The sequence below is a fragment of the Cynocephalus volans genome, chromosome 1 (genome assembly GCF_027409185.1).
Source record: "Cynocephalus volans isolate mCynVol1 chromosome 1, mCynVol1.pri, whole genome shotgun sequence".
NCBI classification, from domain to species: Eukaryota; Metazoa; Chordata; class Mammalia; order Dermoptera; family Cynocephalidae; genus Cynocephalus; species Cynocephalus volans.
In genome coordinates, this window is record NC_084460.1 from 53,730,198 (window position 1) to 53,753,980 (window position 23,783).

General features: G+C 39.2%; 1 protein-coding gene across 1 annotated transcript in view; it reads left to right on the forward strand.

Moving 5' to 3' along the window:
* The first annotated feature begins 4,968 nt into the window (after positions 1-4,968).
* The window catches only part of CDH26 (cadherin 26), a 46,145-nt gene continuing 27,330 nt past the window's right edge, over positions 4,969-23,783 (forward strand). The window contains 6 exon segments of the mRNA XM_063096491.1: positions 4,969-5,093; positions 12,071-12,130; positions 13,043-13,052; positions 13,601-13,763; positions 22,608-22,638; positions 22,640-22,749. Of these exon segments, the coding sequence (XP_062952561.1) occupies positions 4,969-5,093; positions 12,071-12,130; positions 13,043-13,052; positions 13,601-13,763; positions 22,608-22,638; positions 22,640-22,749 (499 nt within the window).

The following is a 23,783-nucleotide window of genomic DNA, read 5'->3' on the forward strand; positions in this document are numbered from 1 at the left end:
ATTTCTATGGCATGCATAAAGAGAGAAGAAATGAAACACACAGAACAATGTGAAATTTCAGACATCTCTGTGACAAGTACAAACATTCACCATTTCAAACCTCTTTTTGAACACCCAGTCAGCTCTTATGTGCCTGTCAGCTATGCCATTTATGTGCTATCATAGTAAAACAAATTCACAGAGCTTTAGTGTTGAAAGAGCCCTTAAGGATACCTTGTCTCATACACTCAATTTTCAGAAGGGGAAACTGAGGCCCACAGAGGACATGAAACTTCAATATATTTCTTGTTAATAACCTTGGCCACATGGAGATGCACCTGTTTTAGAAACTGAATTAATTTCTTCATTCTTCTTCATTCTTCTGTAAGAAGTGCGATTTTCTCCATTTTCAAATTATGTACCTGGTTTGGCCCTTAATCTAAAACTGCCAACATTAATCAAGAAGCATTTATTGTCCGAATAAATTGGTTTGAGATTTTGGAACTCAAAGAGTTTAAAAATTCTTTTCCTTGAGGTAAATAGATAGAAATATAGTCTGTGGCAGGAAACAAATAATATTATTTTTGACATCAACAAAACCCAAGAATACCATTCACCCACCATGGGGGTGGCTGGCCACAGAAAATGAACATATAAAGAAAATTTTTTCATTTTCTGTGAAACCACTTTCTAATATACAGCCCATTATGTTGTGACATGCTCTTGAATGAGGCTAGATTCTTGCAGGTGAAAGGCAATCATAGCAGAGGGCCATTTGGCAGGATCTTTGTGCTTTGACAGTGCATTCATGCTATCCCTGGTGATTTAGGTATAAATCCTAGAGTTTTTGCTTATGTGGGTTATATTTACTGATACTGTGTTTGAAATTGAGGCTGGGAAAATTTAAATATATTTTTCAATTTGTTAAAAATAACAGTAATAAACCCATTACATGCTAATATAAGTAACATTTTTATGAAAAAAATTTTTTAAAAAACTGTTTAGTGAGAGGCGTGTCACTGTTTTATATTTTTGCAGCTCTTTTGAATGTCTGGTTTATAAGAAGGCAGCTGGATCACCTCTTTGTTTCTGCAGTCAACCTGCTGGGAATGTTGTTTGGCTGAAGAATTTCTGGCCTCACACAGATATGTATTTGGAAAGGAAGATAATTGTGGATATTCTTTGATATTACACCAAAACTTGACAGGCAGTCATGTCTTAACAGTTATTTGTAATGTGGAGTCTGATACCATATTAATGAACTTTCCTACTCTGTCACATTAAAATCCACTGGTCTCTCTTACACTTCGGGTGACTCTTTTTACCAGTCCAAGATTTTGGAACATGACATTTTGATCATTGGGAAACATTTGCTCTTTGAGTCATGCAGATATTCCAAATGTTGACATATTTCAGTCTACAAAATAAAAAAAAAAATCACATCTGTCAATATTTCTGCTGATATCATCAGAAAAATCTTTAATTACTGGGAAGCTGTCAAGCTCACAGTGGCAGACACGAGTTTTCCAAAATTCTGATTTTTGCTTGAAAGCTTATATTTTATCACTGGGAACAGATGCTACCCATTGTTTTTTTTCAAAGTGACAGTATCACTGCTTTGTTCATCATGAGGAGACTGTGCATCAGATACCCAAGCCTGAATCATCGCGGCTTGTCATGTGTTCTTTCAAATACAATGCGTTCCACAAAAAAGTGGCTTTTCAGCTGGCAACTCAAACAATCACACAAAGGCTTTGCTTTTCTTCAAGATGAACCTTCTCCTTGGATGTGCAGCAGTAGTGTTTTATGCAAGCTTCCCATCTAGTTACAAAGAAACTTTGAATTGAATAAAATTCATAAGTGTTTCAATTGAATAAAATTAATAGTTTTTACTACTTTATTGGTTCTTGAGTGATTACAGTAATTAAGTAAATTCACCAATTACTTCATTCCTCATTTTCAATTACTTCATTTTTCTTTCTTTCTTTGCTTTTTGCAAGTGCACAGTGGTGATGAATACAATGACTACGTGGAGAGCTTGGTACCACTGCCTTCATTTGTGCTCAGGCACCAGCAATTTTACCCACTGTGTTTTGCACCATCAGTGCAAATGTCATGCAGTAAAATAGACAACTTATGCCTTGGTGCTGTTATAAAACAAGTTTGGCCTTATGGACTCTCTGATAGGGTTGTGAGGACCCCTGGTTCACCACACTTTGGAAACTGCTGCTCCAGAGAAACTTTCCTTATATACATGGTTATTACCATAGCATTTTTTTGGTAACAATGAAAAACTGGAACCAACCTAAATGACCATCACTAGGAGAATGGATAAATAAGTTGTTGCCTGTTCATATAGTGAAATGCTATAAAGCAGTGAAAATGAATGACCTAGAACTATAGGCGTCAGCACACACACATACACACAAACAAAACTATAAAACAATGTTAAGTAAGAAGTTATGAAGTGATGCTTACTGTGACCATCATTTAAAAACCAAAACCATAATAAAAATTACATACTGTTATGGTTACACATACGCATGTAAGTATATATGTATACACACATATGCATATAGTGAACATTTAAAATATTGTTCATTGAAATGCTAAATATATAATATATATAGTGAACATTTAAAATGTGCATTGAAATGCTAAATATAATGTAGGATGAGGATCACTTCTGAGGAAAGAAAAGGGAAATGAGGTGAGGGAGGGGGGTACAGAAAGCTTCAAATTTATTTGTAATGATTTATATCTCTTTACACTTTGAAGCTAACATGGTAATATGTTAAGATTTGTTAGAACCAGGTAATTGGTGTGATTATATCTTTCTCTATTTCTTTCCGCATGGTTGAAGTATTATGTTATCACATTTTCTTTTAAATGGGAAGACTACCTAACAGGAAAGGGTTTTATTAAAAATGTTTCATTTTTAAAGACAGACTTTTCCTTTTTAATTTAATTATCAAGAATCTTAGTGCTAAATTGAATACTCAGTCATAGTTACTCAATTAGTCTAAGTTTTTCTGTAACTTTTTATTTTGATATAAAGACCTGTAAGTTTCAAGGAAAATACAAAGAATTTCAAAATACCCTTTGGAGAATTCACCAATTATTTATTTTTTTTGCCCCATTTGCTTTATCCTATGTATCTCATCTGCATACGTTCTCCCTGTCTGCCTTTCTCTCACACACACTTGCACACACATGCACACACACACATGCACATGTACACTCTTGTGTACTGTTGTTGGTTTTAACACATGTTTCAGGGCTTGTTTCTGTTTCAACAGTTTTCTTGCGCATGCATTTTTTTGGGGGGGGAGGTTTTTGAGATATAAATTATGAATAAGTATTTCTAATGTAAATTATTATGTAAATATAAGTGCCAAGTTCTATTATTTTATTGATTATTGTAAATAATGTCTAAAAATAAGGGGGAAAATCAGAAAGAAAAGTGCACTTAAATCCCATCACTGATTAACATTTGGTGCTATTTTACATGTGTACATACAAAGACATTTGTGCTTCTCCTGAATAGATAGTTTGATTTCCTACTTTGTTAATTAACATAACTAGTATTTTATAGCTTTAGATGTCCCTATCATTGGTAATAATACATGAGAATCCTTTTGGTTAGTTCTGTAGAGTTAGGAAGAGAAGTAGTAATAATGAATTGAGTGTAGAGAACAAGAAATTATATTTATCAAAATTAAATGCAGAAGTTCTTTTTTTATTGTTTCTAATTCCACATTTGTGTCACTTTAGGCAGTTTCTATGTGATTCTGATAAGTATATACCCTACTAATAAAGGTCATTTTTATTTTTAAGGTCAACATCATTAACAGCTTCCAACAACAAAAAGATGATCTTGCTGATGAAACAAAGGTGGGGTTTGGAAGTCAGTTTCTTAATAAATAAAGTCAGTTTTTTCACCTTCCTCATAATCTGGAATGCAATTTTGAGTTCCTTAGTGCCCTGTCGATGTCTGGTTTGCAGAAAATACAATAATAACTAGATGTGAACTTTGAGAAGCTTGTGGGTCTGCCAGAGAGATGCAGATGATGCTTTTATGTCTGATTAGAACATGAACAACCGTGAACATTGGAAATCAGCTATACAGCGCTAGCCTGGAGGTTTATCCATACCATTTTTTTTATGGAATTGAAATATATTGGACTGAATATTTTCCAACACAAGGCATGGAGCCCACCTCCACTACCACTGCAAGTTTTTGCCATATCCTCCTGTGATTGATCTTATAATTATTTACGTAGTCTTGTTTTTTGGTCAATTCACTTTACAATTTTTTTTTAAAGAACTTACATTTTTGTGGATATCAATTAATGTGGCTAGAAACCAGCTTCACTTGTAATAGTAGATAGTAGCTGTAAAAATTATATAATGCGAACAAAACCATGTTGTTAACTTCTATCTATATTCTCTTGCCTGACAAATATATGAGCCCAAAGTCTATGTCTCTCTCTCACTCTCTGTTTTTGTCAAAAGGCAGATTAGGAGACAGAGAGCCATTAAAGGTCTGTGAGCACTGAACGGGGACTTTCTCATCAATGATTTTTAGGAAGATTGGGACATAAATGGAAAGGGAATAACTTTCTCAATAATTATTTGCATGTCTGCTACAGGACAGGCATTGGCACATAGTAGGCAGTGATCTTTAACATTATGTGTGCATTGCCACTAAAATGATCTCATGAGCCATATAAAATCATTGGGTGGCACATATCCCACAGTTTGGAAATGCCTCTACAGTTGCGGAGAGAAGAGGCTCTGGTAATTTCTAAGCTTAGGTGGCTGTTGTGGGGATGAGAGAGAATGCATATCCTGTTATCACAGTGCCTGTACATGAAGTAAGGGTGCTGTAAGTCCAGGCTGCTAGGGTCACCACCATCCTCGTCATCATCACTGCCACTGCCATTTCCATGGATAGAGTCACCAGCCTCTATGGCACTCCAAGAGAAGATGGGTTATTACTGTAAGGTCTCTGAGGAAGGAGATGCTAGCCAGGTAAAGAAAGAAGAGATTTTATTCGCAAGCGGCAAGCAGACCTTCCGGGCTGAGCCAAAAGATGGTATCAGCACCAAGAGGCAATTGGGTGTCTTCTTTTATAAGCTTGAGATTGGCATCTGGCCTAGCCTAGGAAGACAGTCACAATGTTCCACTCCATATACAGCCTGTTCATGGGAACAGAGACTTGGGGAGACAGAAACCTTGGGCTAGCAGGGGAAACAGCAACAATGTTACATTCTAGGTACAGCCTGCTCAGCCTGCTCCTGGGAACAGAGACTTAGGGAGATAGAAACTCAGAGAAACAAAACCGAAAGGTGGGGGCTTTCTAAAAGTTAGGTTCTCAGGTCCTAACATTCCTCCCTTTTTTATTTTTATCTGTTTTTAGGGAAGGGGGGTGGTGATTCTCCTCTTCTTGTAACTACTTCCTGTTGTACAAGGGTGTCGTGATCACAGGGTGGGAGTAGGAGGAAGTGAGTGGGGTCCTGGTAGGCTTCTGAGGCACTGATAGTCCCGTTGTAGATGCAACCACACCAACCGTGTGGTTGGTGAATGCCCGTAGCCGGTCCTGGATAAAATTGGAAAGAAGATTAAGTAAACACACGCTAAAAGCCAGAATAACAAAAAGGCAAGAAATGGAAGAATCCATTGTGTGAACAAAGAAGCAAAGGGAGATGTATTTGTTCTGTCCAGGAGGTGTGTGGCCTTGTCCCTTAGTCGTACCACCCCATCCCAAACCAAAGTGGACTTATTGATATAAAAACAGCTTTTCTCCTGGAGGAGAGCACAAGTCCCTCCCTGGGCTGCTGTGAGGAGATCCAGTGCTCTGAGCTTTTGTAGGACTACCACTGCCAGGGAGTCGACCTGATCTTGGAGATTATCTAGTTGATTTGAAATATTTTTAGGCTTTTGGCTAGCTCCAGCTCATGAGTCATTGTCTGGATGGTTATGCAGAGGAGCCAGGAGAATTGTTGTAGAAGTATAGGTCCTACGGATGGCAGAAAGAGAATTACAAAGGGAATTAGGATGGGGAGCAAAATGGGTATTAGCCATGAGTCCTTAGACCATTCAATTGGTGGAGTGTTTTAGGTTTGTAGCCTTTTAAAGAATATTTTGGATATTATTATTATTATTATTATTATTTTTGTTTAGACTTTGTCAGACTGGTTAATGTAGAAACAACAGCTTTCTTTAAAGCATAAACATATGCTGCCTTCTACAGCAGTAAGGTCTAAGGCCCTCCTATTCTGTAGGATCACTTCTGCCAGTGAATTTGTTTGATTTTGAGTGGTGGTAAAGGTGGAGGCCATCTCAGCCAGCGTGTTAGAGAAGGCTTTTGACAGTTGTTGGAAATAGGTTGTGGCAGTGTTAATATCAGCTATTCCTGTCCCTAGAGCTGTGGAAATTCCTAGGGTAGCCAGTAATGAAATAAGGAGTGGAGCAGCCCGATTATGATGGGTCATAGAAGAAAGAACCATCAGGGGAACCTGAGTAGTTTGGTTGTTTGGCAGTCAGGTAACAGTGAAGAGCTAGAACATTAGGGTACAGGTGCCAGACCAGGGAGAGGGAAGGCAGAGCCAGGCTGAGGAGCCACAGAGGAAGCTGACACTGAGGTGGTAAGACAGAAGCTGTAGGTGAAAGTGGCCAGTCATGAGACTTGTTTATTTTCTGGGCCCCACACTGAATAGGATCTGGAGAGGGTAGCACCAGTTAGGGGCTGGTAGGGAATGTTGGTGGGGGAAGAGACAAAACCTTTTTGGTTTGTGAGTGACAGGAAGAGGGTACTGTCTGTGATCAGTAGAAGAAGGAGTGGCCCGAGCATTATGGAGTATATTTGGCAAATGGGGGGATGCAGGTAATAAAAATAAACCTCCGTAGCTGATCGCAATCGAAGTTGCAGAAATTTCTCTGGAGGTATAACTCAGTTACGGCTGCCCAAAGTCCATCTACTGAGGTGGGAGGGTGTTGAAAAGGGCACCAAGAGAGGTTGAGGTGTAGGATATGAAGGAAGGTTTTTAGATCTTTTAGCATAGAATCGATGGGAAATAAGGAGTGTCTGGAGTAGTAATTGGATTTAAAAGATATGTCAGTTAGAGTGATACAGGGTATAGGAAGGTGGGCCGTGGCATAGAAGTGGGAAGAGAGTCAGAGGCCCAGCAGTGAGGGGACACTGAGGACTGAGGCGGCTGTGCCGTCACTCACCTGTAGCCGCCTGTTCCTCTGGTATCCGAGAGAGCCAGACAATGGGTTGGGCCAGTGTTGATCACTCTGTAACGAAAAGGAGGTGACAGACTTTGTTAAGATGGGTTTTTTATTTTTATTTTTTTAATAGACTGGCCTGGAGTGGTTGTTGAATAACTGGCCTAAGTGTCTGAATTCCCTCTTTCCTGACTGGATATTGGGCTTGGTGAGGGAATGTGGAAAGGTTTTTATAAACTTGTGTTTGTAGTGGGGGGTGGGGGTGGTGTTTAGTGATAGAAGGAGCAGTGGTACCCCAGACCTTGAGGTTAACTATATCAGGGGGTAGGAGGTTAGAGGGGAGAAGCGAGTCTGGGCGGCATCATAAGAGTAGAAGAGGTTCAGGTGGGTTTGGAGTAAAGTATCTGGATGCCTGGAACTTAGTGAGGATGTCCCTTTCCAAAACAGGAGTAGGGCAATGTGGAGTGACTATAGACTGCTGTACGTAGAGTACTTCAAAAAGAATACAAGGTAGAGGGGAGGTGACCTTTGATTTGAATGGAATTCCTCCCACCCCTACAACGGAAATGGAGGAATCAAAAGTTGGCCTGAATATTTTGGAAGTACCAAGTATGTGGTCTTTGTATCTAGTAAGAAAGAAATGAGCTTACCTGTTATTATCACTGTTACCCGGGGTTTAGAAGTGGTGACAGGCGTGGCAGAAGGGATTGTAAGCCCTGGGCCTCATCAGTCAGTCTTCAGCAGCTTGTCCCAGCAGGTCAGATAGCTCCAAACCAGGCTCAGTAGGAGTTTTTGGAGGGACTGGAGCAGGTCTAGAGACCCTTTTACTACAGTTGACTCCCCAGTGCCCCTTCTCACCACATGAAGGACAGGGCCCTAGTGGGGCCTCAGGTTTGGACAGGCACTTGCCTGCTGCCCTGGTTTACTGCACTTGAAGCAGTTACCTAGGGGAGCGATGGGAGGCTTACCCTGAGCTTTGTCTTGAGGTGTTCATGGTTTCTGATTTTTTCCAGATAGCAGTAGCCAGTAACTGGTATTTGATTTGGTCATGGTTTAGTTTTTTTGGGTTTTTTAGGTTCCTTCTCTCTGTTTCAGAGTTAGGGTTGGTATATTATATTATAGCCTCAGTGAGGCAAGACATAAAAGTGCAGGGCTTTCATTAGGTTCCTGAGTAACCTCCTTGATTTTGTTATAATTCACTGTTTTGTTTTGTTTTTTTTGTCTTTTTCGTGACCGGCACTCAGCGTGCACCGGCCGTTACCCACATAGGATCCGAACCCACGGCGGGAGCGTCGCCGTGCTCCCAGTGCCGCACACTCCTGAGTGCGCCACGGGCTCGGCCATAATTCACTGTTTTTAAAGAAGCTTTTAAATCCCTTTTATGAGCCATATGAGCCATGTGACCTCTCTTTTTTTCTATGTGGAGATTTTAGTTGATAGTTCGAATTTGGGTCAGTTTGTGGGATGGCCGAGGGGCCCAGTGGATGCTGAGTCAGATCCTGAGTGCATATGGTGTCTGCACAGGCTTGGGCTGCAGTCCAGACTTGCTCCTACTCCTCCAGATTTAAAGTGGAAGAGAGGAGAACACAAATGTCTTGCCAAGTGAGATCGTAGGATTGAATGAGATATTGACATCTCTTTACATCTATATCATTGAAGGAAAAGGGAACATGGACCCCAACGATGTCCTTAGCTCCTGCTACCTCTCAAAGGGGAAGAATAGAAGGGGGACACAGTGGTGGGGGCAAGTGGCGGCAGGGCAGTTTGGTCATACCTGAAAACATGACAATCCAGTCAAAGCCTTGGTAAAATAATCAGTGTGTTCAGATTCTTATAGAATTTATGTATATAACTAATTGTTATAAAATAACAATACTCATGAAGAGTTTTAAAATCCTGGAGTGATCAAGTAGAGAGAAAAGTAAATGTTTCAATTTTTGTTCATAAATGTATACTTCAGACTGATAGCATTTATATCAATACATAGATTTTGAAGAACCTTACATAATTTTGGAACACATATGAATAACATCTCAGTATAACACAAAGGAGGTCCAACATTATTTCTTGTTTTGACAATGCTTTCCATATGGTTTATTAAATAAGCCAATTGGTTTTGATATATCTTATACATATATATATCCTTTGAGAAGATCCAGGGTCCTTGGAACCCCTCAAAGTTAGTTCAGGTCAAAAGTTTGAGTTTTTATAATTTGGTTTTTGGAAAGTTTGTCAAATAACAAAGGCTTAAAAAATCTAGTTAAATAAGATCATAAATCATTATAAAATAAAAGCAAAGTGACAAAGGATTTGAAAGGCAGAGAGCGAAAGAAATTGTAGTGATAAAACACAGATTAAGTTTCACAGGCCAGTTATTTAAAAGATAGAAAACCTCTTAAATTTTTTTTATTAAGAACAGTTAAGTGTTTTCGGGAAATCTGGCATTCCAACGCAGGAGAGCAAACTCTAACCTTGTATCAGAGTACTTTTGATATTAATGGTTAATTTTTAGAAAAACATATATAATTTGATTTTCTCCTTTTTTATATACTTGTTTATTTATTTATTTATTTATTTTTTAATCAATGTGAAATTGGCCTCATTTGTCTAAGAATTGTATTTAAAATGATTCTTTTGGTTTTGGATGGGTTTACAATTTTAACTTTAAAAGCCTTTAGCAAAGTGAAATGTAATCTTGTTTGATTAAGAAACCTAGGCAAAGATATATGCTGATAATTCTGAAAACATTTTTTATAGCGATAGGATTTTAACCCTTTTCTCTTTAGTAGTCCTCTGTTTTAACATTTGCAAAACTCTGTGTACAGATACATTTTATCCAGAGATGTAGCCAATTGTAATTTTGTAGATACATTTCACTTTCTCAAAGTTGTCTAGAGAAATTCACTGAGAAAACTTTTCGGTCACCAGGTTTTAAATGACTAAAGGGCACAAACTTAGTTGTTAAAACGCAAGCATACAGACCTTTCCCGAACATACAAAATGTTGGCTTTTTATCCTTGAGTCATTTTTCACATCCAAATGGTACTTTTTAAATAAAGAGTGTAGAAGAGCGTTACAGACAGAGAGGATGTTTGGAAAGGGATACAGCAGAAAAGCAAGGAAGAACAGAAAGTGCACGACCAGTGTAACTAGGGAGAAAAGCATGTGGCGAAGGAACACAGAAAGGAGAGGGTCTCCTGTTATGTCTCCATTAGTTTGGTTTCTGTAGTTACTCCTTTTAAACCATTAGGTTATATGTTAGCTACTGAGTTCCATTGCAGGCTGCAAGCTGAAACTGTTTCCCTCACTGTAGGAAATATTTCACATTCCACCCTTAGCTCCAATGTTGCTAAATGAGCCCTGCCCGTTTCTAAACAAACCCTGTTAGAGACTGACTACTTTTAACTTTTTTTTTTCCCCCGTTTGTCTGTAAGACTATGTGATGGGGGCATGTAGCCTAATTTGCTGTATATCCTTTTTCTATCCTAGTAGTCTAATGCAAAGTGGCACGGTTTGTGATCCAGTGACAGAGTGTTCAGTTCTGTCATGGGCCACAAGGCTTTACCCCTGAACAGGGAGTGGTATTGCATGATTGGCAAAGGGAAGGTATAGAATGGAGAGTAAAGAAAGTCTGGACACAGGAAATTTCTGACCATTTTCCATTTTGATGATAAAAATTGTTAAGATCCTGGAGAGTATTAAAATTGAAAATGCCATTCTCAGGCCATTGAGAATTGTCATGTAATTTGTACTGTGGCCAAACGGGATTGTAGTAGGAGATAAGCGTTTTGGCTGTGTGTCAGCTGTGAGACTTAAGGGGTCGAGATTTTTTAAGTCGGCACCCCAAAGGGGTGCTCTTGGGAGGAGTCAACTGATTATTCCCCATTAAATGAGCTTTGAAAGGATGAGGGCAAAAGAACCCAGAAGAAAGGCAGGGAGTGAGCATCCTCTGTCTCACTGTGGTCTCCATAGACAACTGTGGGACACTAACTCGAGAGGGTGTCCTCAGTCAAAAAAGGCCCAGGCCATAGCCGAGGGGATCTCTGACCTAGTGCTAGGGTTTTCAGAACCTGAGAAAGAGCTGCAGAGAGTCCCGGAAACATGGGGCGCTCTCGGCTTACTCACCCTTGTAGCAGCTCCTGCAAGAAAATTTTGTGGGATCTGTGGAGAAATGGTAGAGAAAGTCCCTAGGAGCACCCCTCTCCGCAGGTTCAGGAGGAGTCAGAGGGTGGATCAAAGCCCCAAGAAAGAATCGGTGAGGGAGTCCTGCCTGAGAGGTCCAGCCATGATAATCTTGGCTGTAGTCTCCCGAGGGGGACCAGGGAGGGTGCCAGATGATCATGGTCACTTCTCCCCAGGGCCTGTCTCAGTTATGCTTGGAGAGGAATGGAAGGGGTTAAGGGGGAGGAGGTAATGGGAGGGCGATACAGCTACCTCTGAGAGCCTCCTCCCAGGTTTTGGCACCAAAATGTAGGGTTGCTGAGGAAGGAGACGCTAGCCAGGTAAAGGAAGAAGAGAAGATTCTATTAGTGAGAGGCAAGAATATCTGCAGGGCTGAGCTAAAAACTGGTGCCAGCGCCGAGAGGCAGTTGGGTGTCTTCTTTTATAAGCTTAAGATTGGCATCTGGCCTAGCCTAGGAAGACAGTCACAGTGTTCCACTCCAGATACAGCCTGTTCATGGGAACAGAGACTTGGGGAGAAAGAAACCTTGGTCTAGCAGGGGGAAACAGTTACCATGTTACATTCTAGGTACAGCTTCCTCAGCCTGCTCCTGGGAACAGAGACTTAGGGAGATAGAAACTTACAGAAACAAAACTGAAGGGCAGGGGCTTTCTTAAAGTCTGTTCTCAGTTCCAGGGACCTAACAATTACCACCTTGGAGCTGGAGGAGGAAGACCAAGACCCTTTTCCGAATGTGTTGATGAGGTAAGGCACTGACTCTTAAGGAACAGTTGCATTATCCTCTCTGATTTAGCATGCCCCTTTCAGCAGGAGGATTAAGTCTTGAAAGACACGCTAGCGAGGCCAAATAGTAAAATGGAATAGAAAGGATACTGGACTGGGACTCAGGATACCTGGTTTCTGAACCTGTTCTACTTCCACCTGAGTATGGGACTCTGAGCAAGTCACTTCTCTGTATGCGTGTGCGATGAGAGTCATGTAAAGCAAGAGGCTGGTTAATGCCAGCCTGCAAGCCTGTTTTACTTGGCCAATGCAAAGACTTTTTAAAAAATTTCATTGTTTAAAAATAGGGAGAGTGTTTTAAAAATTCTGCACTTCTAGAGGCTTTTTAAAACTTTAAGTCCTGGCCACATAAAGCCCACATTCCCCCATGGCAACAATTAGACAGGGCTTGAGTTACCCAGAATGCCATGTCACCACCATGCCCTATTGCCTCCCTCATGCAGCACCTCACTGAAGAAGTTACATGATAATGTTGGAATGAGAGAATTTGACACTTGGCCCAGATTGTTCCTTTCTACTACCTTCCTGGCACCAACAGGCCTTTGAATTTACTGACTGAGTTCTCCTATAGCTGTGACATTCTGTGATTCTCAGAAAAAAAAATTTAAAAATAATTTATATTTTTGCAATATTTATGAAAATAGTACATGCCTATTGTAAATAAACAAACATAAAAATTACAGAGAAGTTCAATGCTCAGTGGTTGGAAGTGTATAGTCCCAAGAGTCAGAGGGATTAAGTGGGTTTATACTCCCAGAGCTCATGTCCCTGCTGTGTGAGTTTGAGATCTGTGATGTGTCCTCATCTGTACACTGAGGTCAATGATAGTATCTATATTACAGCAATGCTTTGAAGATTGAATAGGGTAAGGCAAGTAAGGCATATAGTAAGCCGGCTCATTCTAAGCTCTTTCTAAACATTAGCTAATATGATCATTACTTGTCTTTCCCTTTAGCGATAATCAATATCAGCAAATTGGTATGTATTCTTCCAGACATTTCTCTACAGATTTAATGCGAATCTGTATTAAAGAAATGAGATCAATTGTGTGTATTGTTCTGCCACCTGCCTTTCTTGTTTAACCATGTGTCTCACCTGTCTTTCTGTGGCAGTGGACGTAAACCTCTAAAGGCTGCATACGTAGTCTCCCATGCTATGTGAAGGGAGTTCCATTATGTAATTCTTTCCATATTGATTTAGGCTATTTCCAATTTTTCACAGTTATGGATCAAACTGCAGCTAATATCTTTGTTCTCACATCTTTGCATATCTGTTTATTTCTTTAGTATAAATACTCAGGTGCAATTGCTGGGTGTGATTCCTTAAAGATGCCTTTGATTCTTATTAGCCTTGATACTTGATAATGTTAGTGGTTTATTCTCATCCTCCTTAGTTTTTTGCTTCTACTGTTTCTCCTTCCAGCTGTTCAATAATATGTTTGATAATAGGTCCTCAATGTATTTAATCAGTGGACCTGGTGTGGATGAATATCCAGAGGTTGGTTTGTTTTCTATAGAAGATCACGAGAATGGAAAAATATATGTTTGCCACTCTGTTGATTGAGAAACAACATCATCTTTTATGGAATCTAAAATTTGACATATTCTAAGCTTGGACTTTTTGTGAAGCTCTTGCAGGACTATTGTACAGTATTCTGTAAGCATTATTTAAGCTGACTATGTGCCACGTTCTAGGAAATTGATATATACTGGGACAAGTTTTAGGAGTATGCATAGGACACAGGTTAACTTTGTAATCTTAGAGTCCTGGACTTTGGCTTTCTAAGGATTTCTGCAATCTACATGAGCTGCTATAGATTGTAATTCTAATAAACAGTATCCCAACACAATCAGGATATCTCAAAGCACTTGGAGAATAGAGTCACAGACTATTTTTTAAATGGGCTAATTTAGTTTTTGGTGAGTAACATTTGAAATATGGAGACAAACAATAGACAGGCTTCACAGGTGGTCTGCCAAAAACTGATCGATGAGAAATTGCACACGTGTTGACAACTTCTTATTGTGAGTCCAAGTGTTCCTTATGATTTCATCACCTCAATGCCATGGTCTGCTAAGCTAAAATTCAGATTTTAAGCCAGGAAAGGAAATTATAAAGAAAAATGCCCTAAGCACAGGGTGCTATATATCACATTACCTGCCTAAACTTACTGGGGGCTCTTGGGTAGTGAGAGCTTGTTCTGTTCTGACTTCTGTGCAGTGAAGCTTCTGGGAACTGGGCCTGGTTCTCAGGCCTGCTTGGCTGTATGTTAACTCCTTCAGGGTGGGAAGATGTTGCTTAACATCTGAGAAAAGTATTTTAGGAAGCTTTTCTCCAGTGGCCTCAAAGTATTTATACAGAATAAAATATGTACCCTTAACCCACTGGTAGTCTCTGAATCTCTAATTTTTAAACAAGCAGAAATTCTCCCAAAACTCCAAAATACATTCAAGGATGACTGTCTACATCTTCTCTATCCATATAAACTCTTGCCTCCTCTCTCTGTAGAATTTCCAGTGTCTATTAAAAAGAAGGAATATAGAGTAGTCATAAGAGGGATGCTGAGAAAGAGCATCTCAATCTTTAGTGAGGAAACACATCACCTAGGGATCTTGGTAAAGTGCAGGTGCTGTTTTACTAGGTTGGGGTGGGGCCTGAGATTTTGCATTTCTAACAAGCTCCTGGCTGATGCTGATGCTGCTGGTCCAGGGGCTTGTACATGATGAGTGAGAGGTGTTAGAGCGCAACGGTAATGGCCATGGTCTGTGTAAGGGTGGAACCACTTAGTGCTCATCTGCTGCTGTTGTGTTGCTTGTCTGTCTCTTACATTTTTAATGATGTATTAAGGCTTGGCATTCACAATCACTGTACTTTGTGCCTGGAAGCTGATCACACTGAAGCCAAATTCCTAAGAGCCTTTTCTGAAACTTGGGGTTGAGGAGGAACAGCTGGGCAATGACAGATAGGTCACAGGCATTATTTAGAGCAAAAAGTGAAGGTATGCAGGGGAAAGGAATAGCGTCCCTGTGGGTTTTGTTATGCCAGTATTTCAAGGCTCTGTGCTTGTATCTTTCTGGCTAGGCCACGTCCATGTTCTGATCCCCCAAAGCACTGATCACAGTTGTATATTTTATAGTTGTATATTTTAACCTTCTATACTGATTTGTGTGATTATTTGATACTTGGTTCCCTGATTTGACTATAAACGTCCATGAGGGAAGATACAAGGTGGAAATTTTTTTTTTTTTTTTCGTGGCCAGCACTCAGCCAGTGAGTGCACCAGCCATTCCTATATAGGATCCGAACCCGCGGCGGGAGCGTCGCTGCACTCCCAGCGCCGCACTCTCCCGAGTGCGCCACAGGCTCGGCCCACAAGGTGGAAATTTTAAGGCGTGCCCTCACCTATCACTCTTTGTCCCATTACCCTGTTTTACTTCCTCCTCCACATTTCTCATTACCTGAAATGTATTCCTTTGTGTTTGATTCTCTGGGGATAGTCTGTCTCTTCCATTAGAATGTAAGTTCTAAGAGGGGAGAGCCCCTGCCTTACTTGCTGCTGTTTCCTGAGAGTCAAGAACAGGGCTCCCCACATAAGTTGGTTCTCCATTTAATTATGGTGGTTGAGTGAATGAGTGAATGAATGAACATAGTAAAATATAGTCTCTGCCTTCTGGTGTTGTGGGTTGAACTGTGTCTTCCAAAAAGATGTGTTCAAAGCCTAATCTATGATACTTATGAATGTGACCTTATTTGGATATAAGGTCTTTGCAGATGTAATCAAGTTAAGACGAGACCAAAATGGATTAGGGTGGTCCCTACTCCAGTGACTGGTGTTCTCATAAGAAGAGGGAGATTTGGATACAGATAGACACAAGAGAGAGGGCCATGTGAAGTTGGAGGCAGAGATTTGAGTGATCCATATATAAGCCAAGGAATGTCAATTCTTGCTGGCAACCACCAGAACCTGGGAGAGAGGCATGGAATGGACTTGTCTTCAAAGCCTCCAGAAGGAACCAGCCCTTGATTTCTAGCCTTCCAGAACTGTGAGACAATAAAGTTCTCTTGTAAGTCACCAGTTTATTGAACTTTGTTATGGCATCCACAGGAAAGTAACATACATGCTAGTTAGGAACATATGAAACGGTCTCAAGAGATTACCAGCCATGAAAAGTGGCATAGGCAAAGTGTCATACAAATGCTACCCAATACGAGCATTCTAGCTTAACCATCTGCTTCTGTAGACATTTGTTACTGGTTTTCAGCAGTCCATAAAGACAGAACTTTACTAAAAATCAAGTAAACCTAATGTAGCAGCAAAAAGATGTGCTAGCAGCACTGCTTTACTCTTGAGGATCCTAAAGGAGTCACTATAACTAGCCAAGACATTTAAAAACTTGTGTTTGGCAGGGATGAGGCTAACCTCTTGTTAGTTCCATAAACCTACAAGATAGCAGTAACACCAGCTGAGAATTGCTGTAAGATTTAAGACATAGTTGGAAAGGAAAAATGTCTAACTTATTTTCTGTGTTGGAATCTTATCTATTTATATCAAAATATGCTCAATCTCATAGGATACACATATACCCCCAAATTTATTCTTTTGTATTCCTCAAAATAATCATTTATTGATCTTTATCCTCACACAGTCACCTTTGCCTACTTCTAACCTATGCATCTAAACGATTTCATATTGTGCATTAAAGATCTTCCATATGCTACTTTATGTGTAAGACTGTAGATCTTGTGCATGTAATTTCAAATAGCTAACTGGTGATCCATCATGTTAATGCACTATGGTTTGTTTATCCAAGGGTGTAAATCTTAAGACTATAACAAAAGGCTGAAAATCCTTTCCAAGTGCAGAAAATATCCATGACATTTTCTTTCTCTATCATGATTCTGATTCCCCTGGAAATTCTTGCCAAAGAATAAATAGCACTCAAGCTTCTCAGGCATCTCACAGAATGAAAGGTCTCAGATGTAGTTTTTAGAATAATGAATGGAATATAAAATAATAAACATAAAACAAACATGTGGTTCTTGTCTTTAAGTGGAAGGATTACAGTTTGCACTGTTTTAGAGCCAGAAGTCAGGGTGATTAAGGAGAAAAGAGTTGCCAGCACAGTCATAAATTATGGACGAGAGTGTAGAAATGGTGTGTGAGGAAGCCAATTTGCTTGCACAAAAATTTAAAAATGTATGTGAGAGTCCCCGAAGCAGACCAGTTCAGCAGAAGCCCAGAAGCATCCTTTAGAATTAGTTGTGAGGTGGAGGAGAGCTGACCAGGGGTAGACTAGGGGACTGGGCCACTGTTCTAAGATGCCTGGTGGGACCATCATGGTGGAAGCAGCATGTGGGTGGGAAAAGAAGGTCCACGGAGCTGCAGAGAGCAAAGCAGAGGAGAAGACCATGTGGGCTCAGAGGAAAGGGAGAGAGAGCTTGCTGCCTGCTGCTTTCAAGGTCCTAGGAGGCCTGCCTGGTGGGGCTGCCTGCTCCTGGCTCTGAGAAGCCATGGAGATAAGTGGGAAGAATTGGCTGATGGTGCTTTCTCTGCCCCTAATGGGACCCGAATCTGGGCTGCTGTGCCTCCAAGCCAAGAACTGAATAGTCAGGTAGCCTCTCTATGGTGCAGAGTGGGACGACAAGGTGCCTGCCTCTAAGGTTTCTGCAAGTTGGTCCATGTGAAGGGCCAGGTGCTTGGTGAGTCCTCCTTCGGCCTCCCTGAAGCACGCAGCCATCCTTCTCCCGTAACAAACCTGTGCTCACCTCACCGTCCCCAGCAGGATTCTGTACTTGGCCACCTTGAGAATCCAGTGGTTCTCTTGTAAAGCGGTTCTCTGCCTTGAGAGCTCCTCAGGGCAATGTCTCATGCCCTTTTCCTCTCCCTTTGCTATACCTCTGAACTCCTTGCCATCTCTTTCCCCACAGTCTTTTCAGCCCACAACAGATGAAATCACTATTTATATGAGAGCAATGAGAGATTCAGTAGCAAGTTAGATCACACTTGCTTTTAAAAAAATATATATGGTTATCCACTTTTAATTTTACAAGTAGGGACATAATTATTTTTAAATTAACAGATTTTATTTTTTTAGAGTAGTTTTAGATTTACAGAAAAATAGAACAGAAATGCAGAATTCCCATTTTAACTCTCCCTCCTTCCTCTATTATTAACATTTTGCCGTAGTGTGGTACATTCGTTATAACTTCTGAGGCAGTATTTAACACTATTACTAACTAAGGCTCATAGTTTACATTAGGGTTCACCCTCGGTGTTGTGCATTCAGTGGTCTCAGACAACTGTATAATGCCATGTATCCACCACTGTAGAATCACACAGAATAGGTTCACTGTCCTAGAAGTCGCCTGTGCTCTGCCCATTCATACCCCTCCCCACAAGCCCCTGGCAATCACTGATCTTTTTACTGTCTCCACAGTTTTGCCTTTTCCAGAATGTCATGTGCAGATAGCTGGAATCATTCAATATGTAGCCTTTTCAGACTGTCTTCCTTCACTTAGTAACGTGCACACCCCGCATGCCTTTTTTATCATTATATAACACTCCATTGTATGGATGTACTCAGTTTATTTATCCATTCAACTGTTGAGGGACATCTTGGTAGCTTCCTTACACATTCTGACAATTATGAATAAAGCTGCTATAAACATTTGTGTGCATTTTCAACTCTTTTGGAAGGGCAATCGCTGATTGTATGGGAAGAGTGTGTTTAGTTTTGTAAGAAACTGCCAGGGTTGGCCAATGGCTCACTTGGGAGAACGTGGTGCTGATAACACCAAGGCCGTAGGCTCGGATCCCTGTGTAGGGATGGCTGATTAGCTCACTTGGGAGAGCGTGGTGCTGACAACACCAAGTCAAGGTTTAAGATCCTCTTACCGGTCATCTTTAGGAAGAAAAAAAAAAAAAAAAAGAAAGAAACTGCCAAAGTGGCTGTACCCTTTTGCATTCCCACCAGCAATGAATGTGAGTTCCTGTTGCTTACACATACCTTTTATGTGTAAAACTAATAAAGGTTTCTTATAAAATTCTAAACAATACAAAGGTCTATGAGATATTCATTGAACCCCCCCCCCCCGCCCCCCACCTTCCTCTCTGGTCTCATTCCACAGAGGGAGAAGAAAAATTACAGAGAAATTACTACGTTCATTCTCTCTTGTTACACTTAATGTAAGTGTTTTTATGACTTCTTGTCCAATGCAATGACTTTATCATCCTCAACTGCATTTATTCCTTCCTTATTTTGTATTTTACTTTAAAAAAATTTATTTTGAAAATTTGCATATTTAATTTATACTTTTGGCATCCAGTTCTGAGTTTTGACAAATGCATAGCTGTGTAACTACCACCACGATAAACTTCAGAGCAGTCCCATCACTCCCAATATTTGTTTATGCTGCCCCTTTGTAATCAAACCCTCCCCCAACCCCTAGCCCCTGGAAACCACTAATCTCTTCTCCATCCCCACATTTTTACCTTGTTTAGAATGTCATCTCCTAGAGATGGAATCACACAATATGTTGCTTTTTTCAAGTCTGGTTATTTTCACTTATCACAATGCACCTGATATTCATTCATGTTGCTGCGTGCATCAATAGCCTGTCCCATTTCATTGCTTGTAGTATTATTATTCCACTTTTATGGCTGTATGACAGTTTATTTACCAACTCACCAACTGAAGGATGCTTGGGTACTTTTCAGTTTTTGGCAATCATGAAGCTGCTATAAACAGACAGGTTTTTGTGTGAACATCTGTTTTCATTTCTTTTAGGTAAATACCTAGGAGTGGCTTTGTTGGATCACATGGTAAGTATATGTTTAACGTTATAAGAAATCCCTGAACTGTTTTTCAGAGTGACTAAACTATTTTGCATCCTCACTGGAAATGTTTGAGAATTCCAGTCACTGCATATTTGGCAGCACTTGGTATTGTCAAGTTTTTTTCATTGTAGCCATTCCATTAAGTGCATAGTGGTATCTCATTGTGGTTTTAATTTGGATTTCCCTAATTACAAATGATGAATTATTTGCCATCTGTATATCTTTTTTAGAGAAGTTTCTGTTCAAGTCCTTTGCCCATTTAAAAATTATACTGTTTGTTTTCTTATTACTGAGTTTTGAATACAGATCTTTTGTCAGCATGTGATATGCAAATGTTTTCTCTCAGCCTGTAGCTTTGTCTTTTCATTCTTTTAAGAGCGTTTTCACAGAGCAAAAGTTTCAAATTTTGATGAAATCCAACTTAACAATATTTTCTTTTCTGGATCATGTTGTTGGTGTCAAATGTAACACATGGTCATGAAGATATTCTCCTATTTTTCTTTTGTCAAAAGTTTTAGTTTTTTGTTTCACATTTATGTCTATGATTCATTTTGAATTAATTTTTTTCTAAAGTATGAGATATAGATCAAGGTTCATTTTTGTGTTTTTGGCATATGGATAGCCAGTTGTCCCAGCGCTATTTGTTGAAAAGGCTGTCCTTTCTCCACTGAACTGCCTTCATACCTTTCTCAAAAATCAATTAATCATCTTGTGTGGGTCTATTTCTGCATTCTCTATTCTGTGCCAGTGATCTATCTTTTCACCATTACTACATTCTCTGGATTACTGTATATTTATAATAAATCTTGAAATTACATAGTGCGAATCCTCTAACTTTGTTTTTCTTTTTCAAAATTATTTTTGCTATTCAAATCTCTTCGCCTTTCCATAAAAATTTTGGGATCAACTTGTTGATATCTCTAAAAAATTCTGCTAGTCTTTTGACTGGGTTTGCACTAAATTCATAGATCAATTTGAGAATAACTGTCATCTTGGCAATATTTAGTCTTTCAGTCCATAAACACATTATATCTTCTCATTAAATTAGGTCTTGTTGGATTTCTTTCATCAGTGTTTTATAGTTTTCAGTGAACAGATCCTGCACATATTTTATGTTTTTAAATGGTACTGTTCTAAAGTATTTGATTTTCAATTATTCCTTGCTGGTTTATCTAAATATAATTGATTTTTATATATTAACTTTATACCTTGTGACATGGCTAAAATTGATTTTCAAATGTTAAATCAGCCTCACATTCTCAGGATAAAGCCCATTTGGTCATGATTTTCTTACTGTTTTTATACATTCCTGGGTACTATTTGCTGGTATTTTGTTGAGAATTTCCAAGTCTAGGTTTACAAGGGATATTATTTGGTAGTTTTCTTGTAGTTTTAAAAAATCTCACTTGGTATTAGAGTAATGTTAGTCTCACATAATCATTTGGGAAGTTTTTCTTCCTTTTACATTTTCTGGGAGAAATTGCGTTGAATTGTTGGTACTTCTTTCTTCAGATTTTGCCAGAATTTACCATTGAAGCCATCTACACCTGAAGTTTTTTGTTTTTGTTTCTTGGAGGATTTTAAACTTCCAATTCTATTTCTTAAATAGATTCAGGGTATCTATTTCTTCTTGAGAAAGTTTTGGTAATTTCTTTCTCTCAAGAATTTGGTCCATTTCATTTGAGTTGTTCAATACATTGGCATAAACTTATTCATACTACTCCTTACGATCCTTTTAATATATGTGTGGTCTGTAGTGATGTCCCTTCTGTTCTTTCTTTCATTCCTGATGTCGATAATCTCTCTCTCTCTCCCTTTTTTCCCTCATCAATCTTTCTAGAGGTTTATCCATTTTATTGATCATTTCAAAAAATGAGCTTTTGGTTTCATGCCTGTCTCTATTGTTTTTCTCTTTTCCATTTCATTGATATATGCTCCTTCCTTCCCTCCCTCCTTCCTTCCCTCCTTCCTTCTTTCCTTCCTTCCTTCCTTCCTTCCTTCCTTCCTTCCTTCCTTCCTTCCTTCCTTCACTTGTTTGCATTTAATTTCCTTTCTTTTAAAATATTTCTTAAGATGGAAGCTTAAATCATTGATTTGAGACCTTTTGAAAGGAAAGACTTTGCATAAGCTTGCTCAAGATGGTTTGAACTTTCTTATTCAAGTACAGAAGTAATGGCATTGATGATTTAAGGACCCATCATAGCTATCTGTGATGTTTCAACAATAATCATTAGTATATTTATTTTTCATGACAGTACTGATAGGTTGTAGAAAATGAGGCTCCTAAACAACTTACCTGTGTCTATGCAGGTAGAGAAACTGAGATACAAATCTGATAATAACGGATTTTTTTTTCTAAATCAGTTCATTGATTAGTTCTGCATGTGTTTATTGAGGACCCAATCTGTGTGAGAATGGTGCTCAGTCCCTTGGGTTCCATGATGAATGACAGTGACATGACTCCCGCCCTCAGGAACTTCCAGTCTAGTGAAGGAGACAGATGCAAAACACATAGTCATGCTAACAGCTATTTGATTAACGTCGTCAAGTAAATGGTTCTGCAACATTTATGCAGTTCTCTGCTTCCTAGGTTTATTTTTGATGTTGCGGATCACTCAACAGGGAGTTGTGGGTAAATCCTTGATTTTCAACATTAGGATCAGTGATGAGAATGATTGCGTATCCCCGCTTCCTGAGAAGGAATTTAAAGCCAGCATGAAACCAAGCTGCAGGTGTGTGTGCTGGGGGGTGCTGCAGGCTCCCTTTCATTTCTCCTGTGTAAAGGTTATCCTGCTTCGTTATTAATGGGGAGCTACTTGATCCTATTTATCTTTAGGGAGACTTTTTACTATTCACAACTCAGAGTTTGCAGTCTCTATATTGGAGTGAAGCGCTTTGAGGTCTATAAGCTTCTTTGTGTACTGGCGATAAAATGATGTGGGAACTGTGTCACTTGGAAATGCTGAGATGTAAATGCCAATCCAACATTAAAGCCACACTCAGTGAGGAGAGAAGACAGAGCTGGGTGCTGAGTTCCTGAACGTCTCCGCAAATTTCTCATCTGTAAAATGGCAACAAGATAACATCTGAAGTGCCTGAGTTATAGATACTGTCAGCCTTTAAATGCAAACTACTCTTGCCGAAATGTGGATCTATTTTAATAGCAAAAAAGCATTGGTTTTTGTAAAATAGTCTTTGGAAAATTTGGAAAATTCCAAGAAATAAGAAGACTGAAATAGAAAGCATCTTTAAATCTACCAATTGGAGATAAGGACCATAAATGTTTTAGTCTGTATTATTTAAATATTTTTATTTGCATTTTATATGTGTGTGTATACACACACTGTATGTTATGTATGTGTATGTATTCACAGATTTTTATATATAATTACAAATACACATTCACATATATGTACATTTTTATCTTTATCATAGTATAAAGTATGTATGTGTATGTGTATGTAATATCTAAATATTTACAGATATTGGATGTGCTTTTTGTGTATATTTATAAATTTCTTTTTTTAATAATGAAATTTTACTGTTGGTAACTAAACAATATTCTTCTGAAGCAGCCTGTTGTATAATATCTTACTTTATGAATGTGCTTTAAGGTATTTAACCCATCTCCTGTTTTTGAACATGTACGTTTTGTCCACTTTTTGTTATTTTTATAAAATATGTTTCAATGATCATATCTGAGCTAAATGTGTCCCAATCAATCATTATTTACTTAGCATAGATTCAGAGAAGTAGACTCGCTGGCTC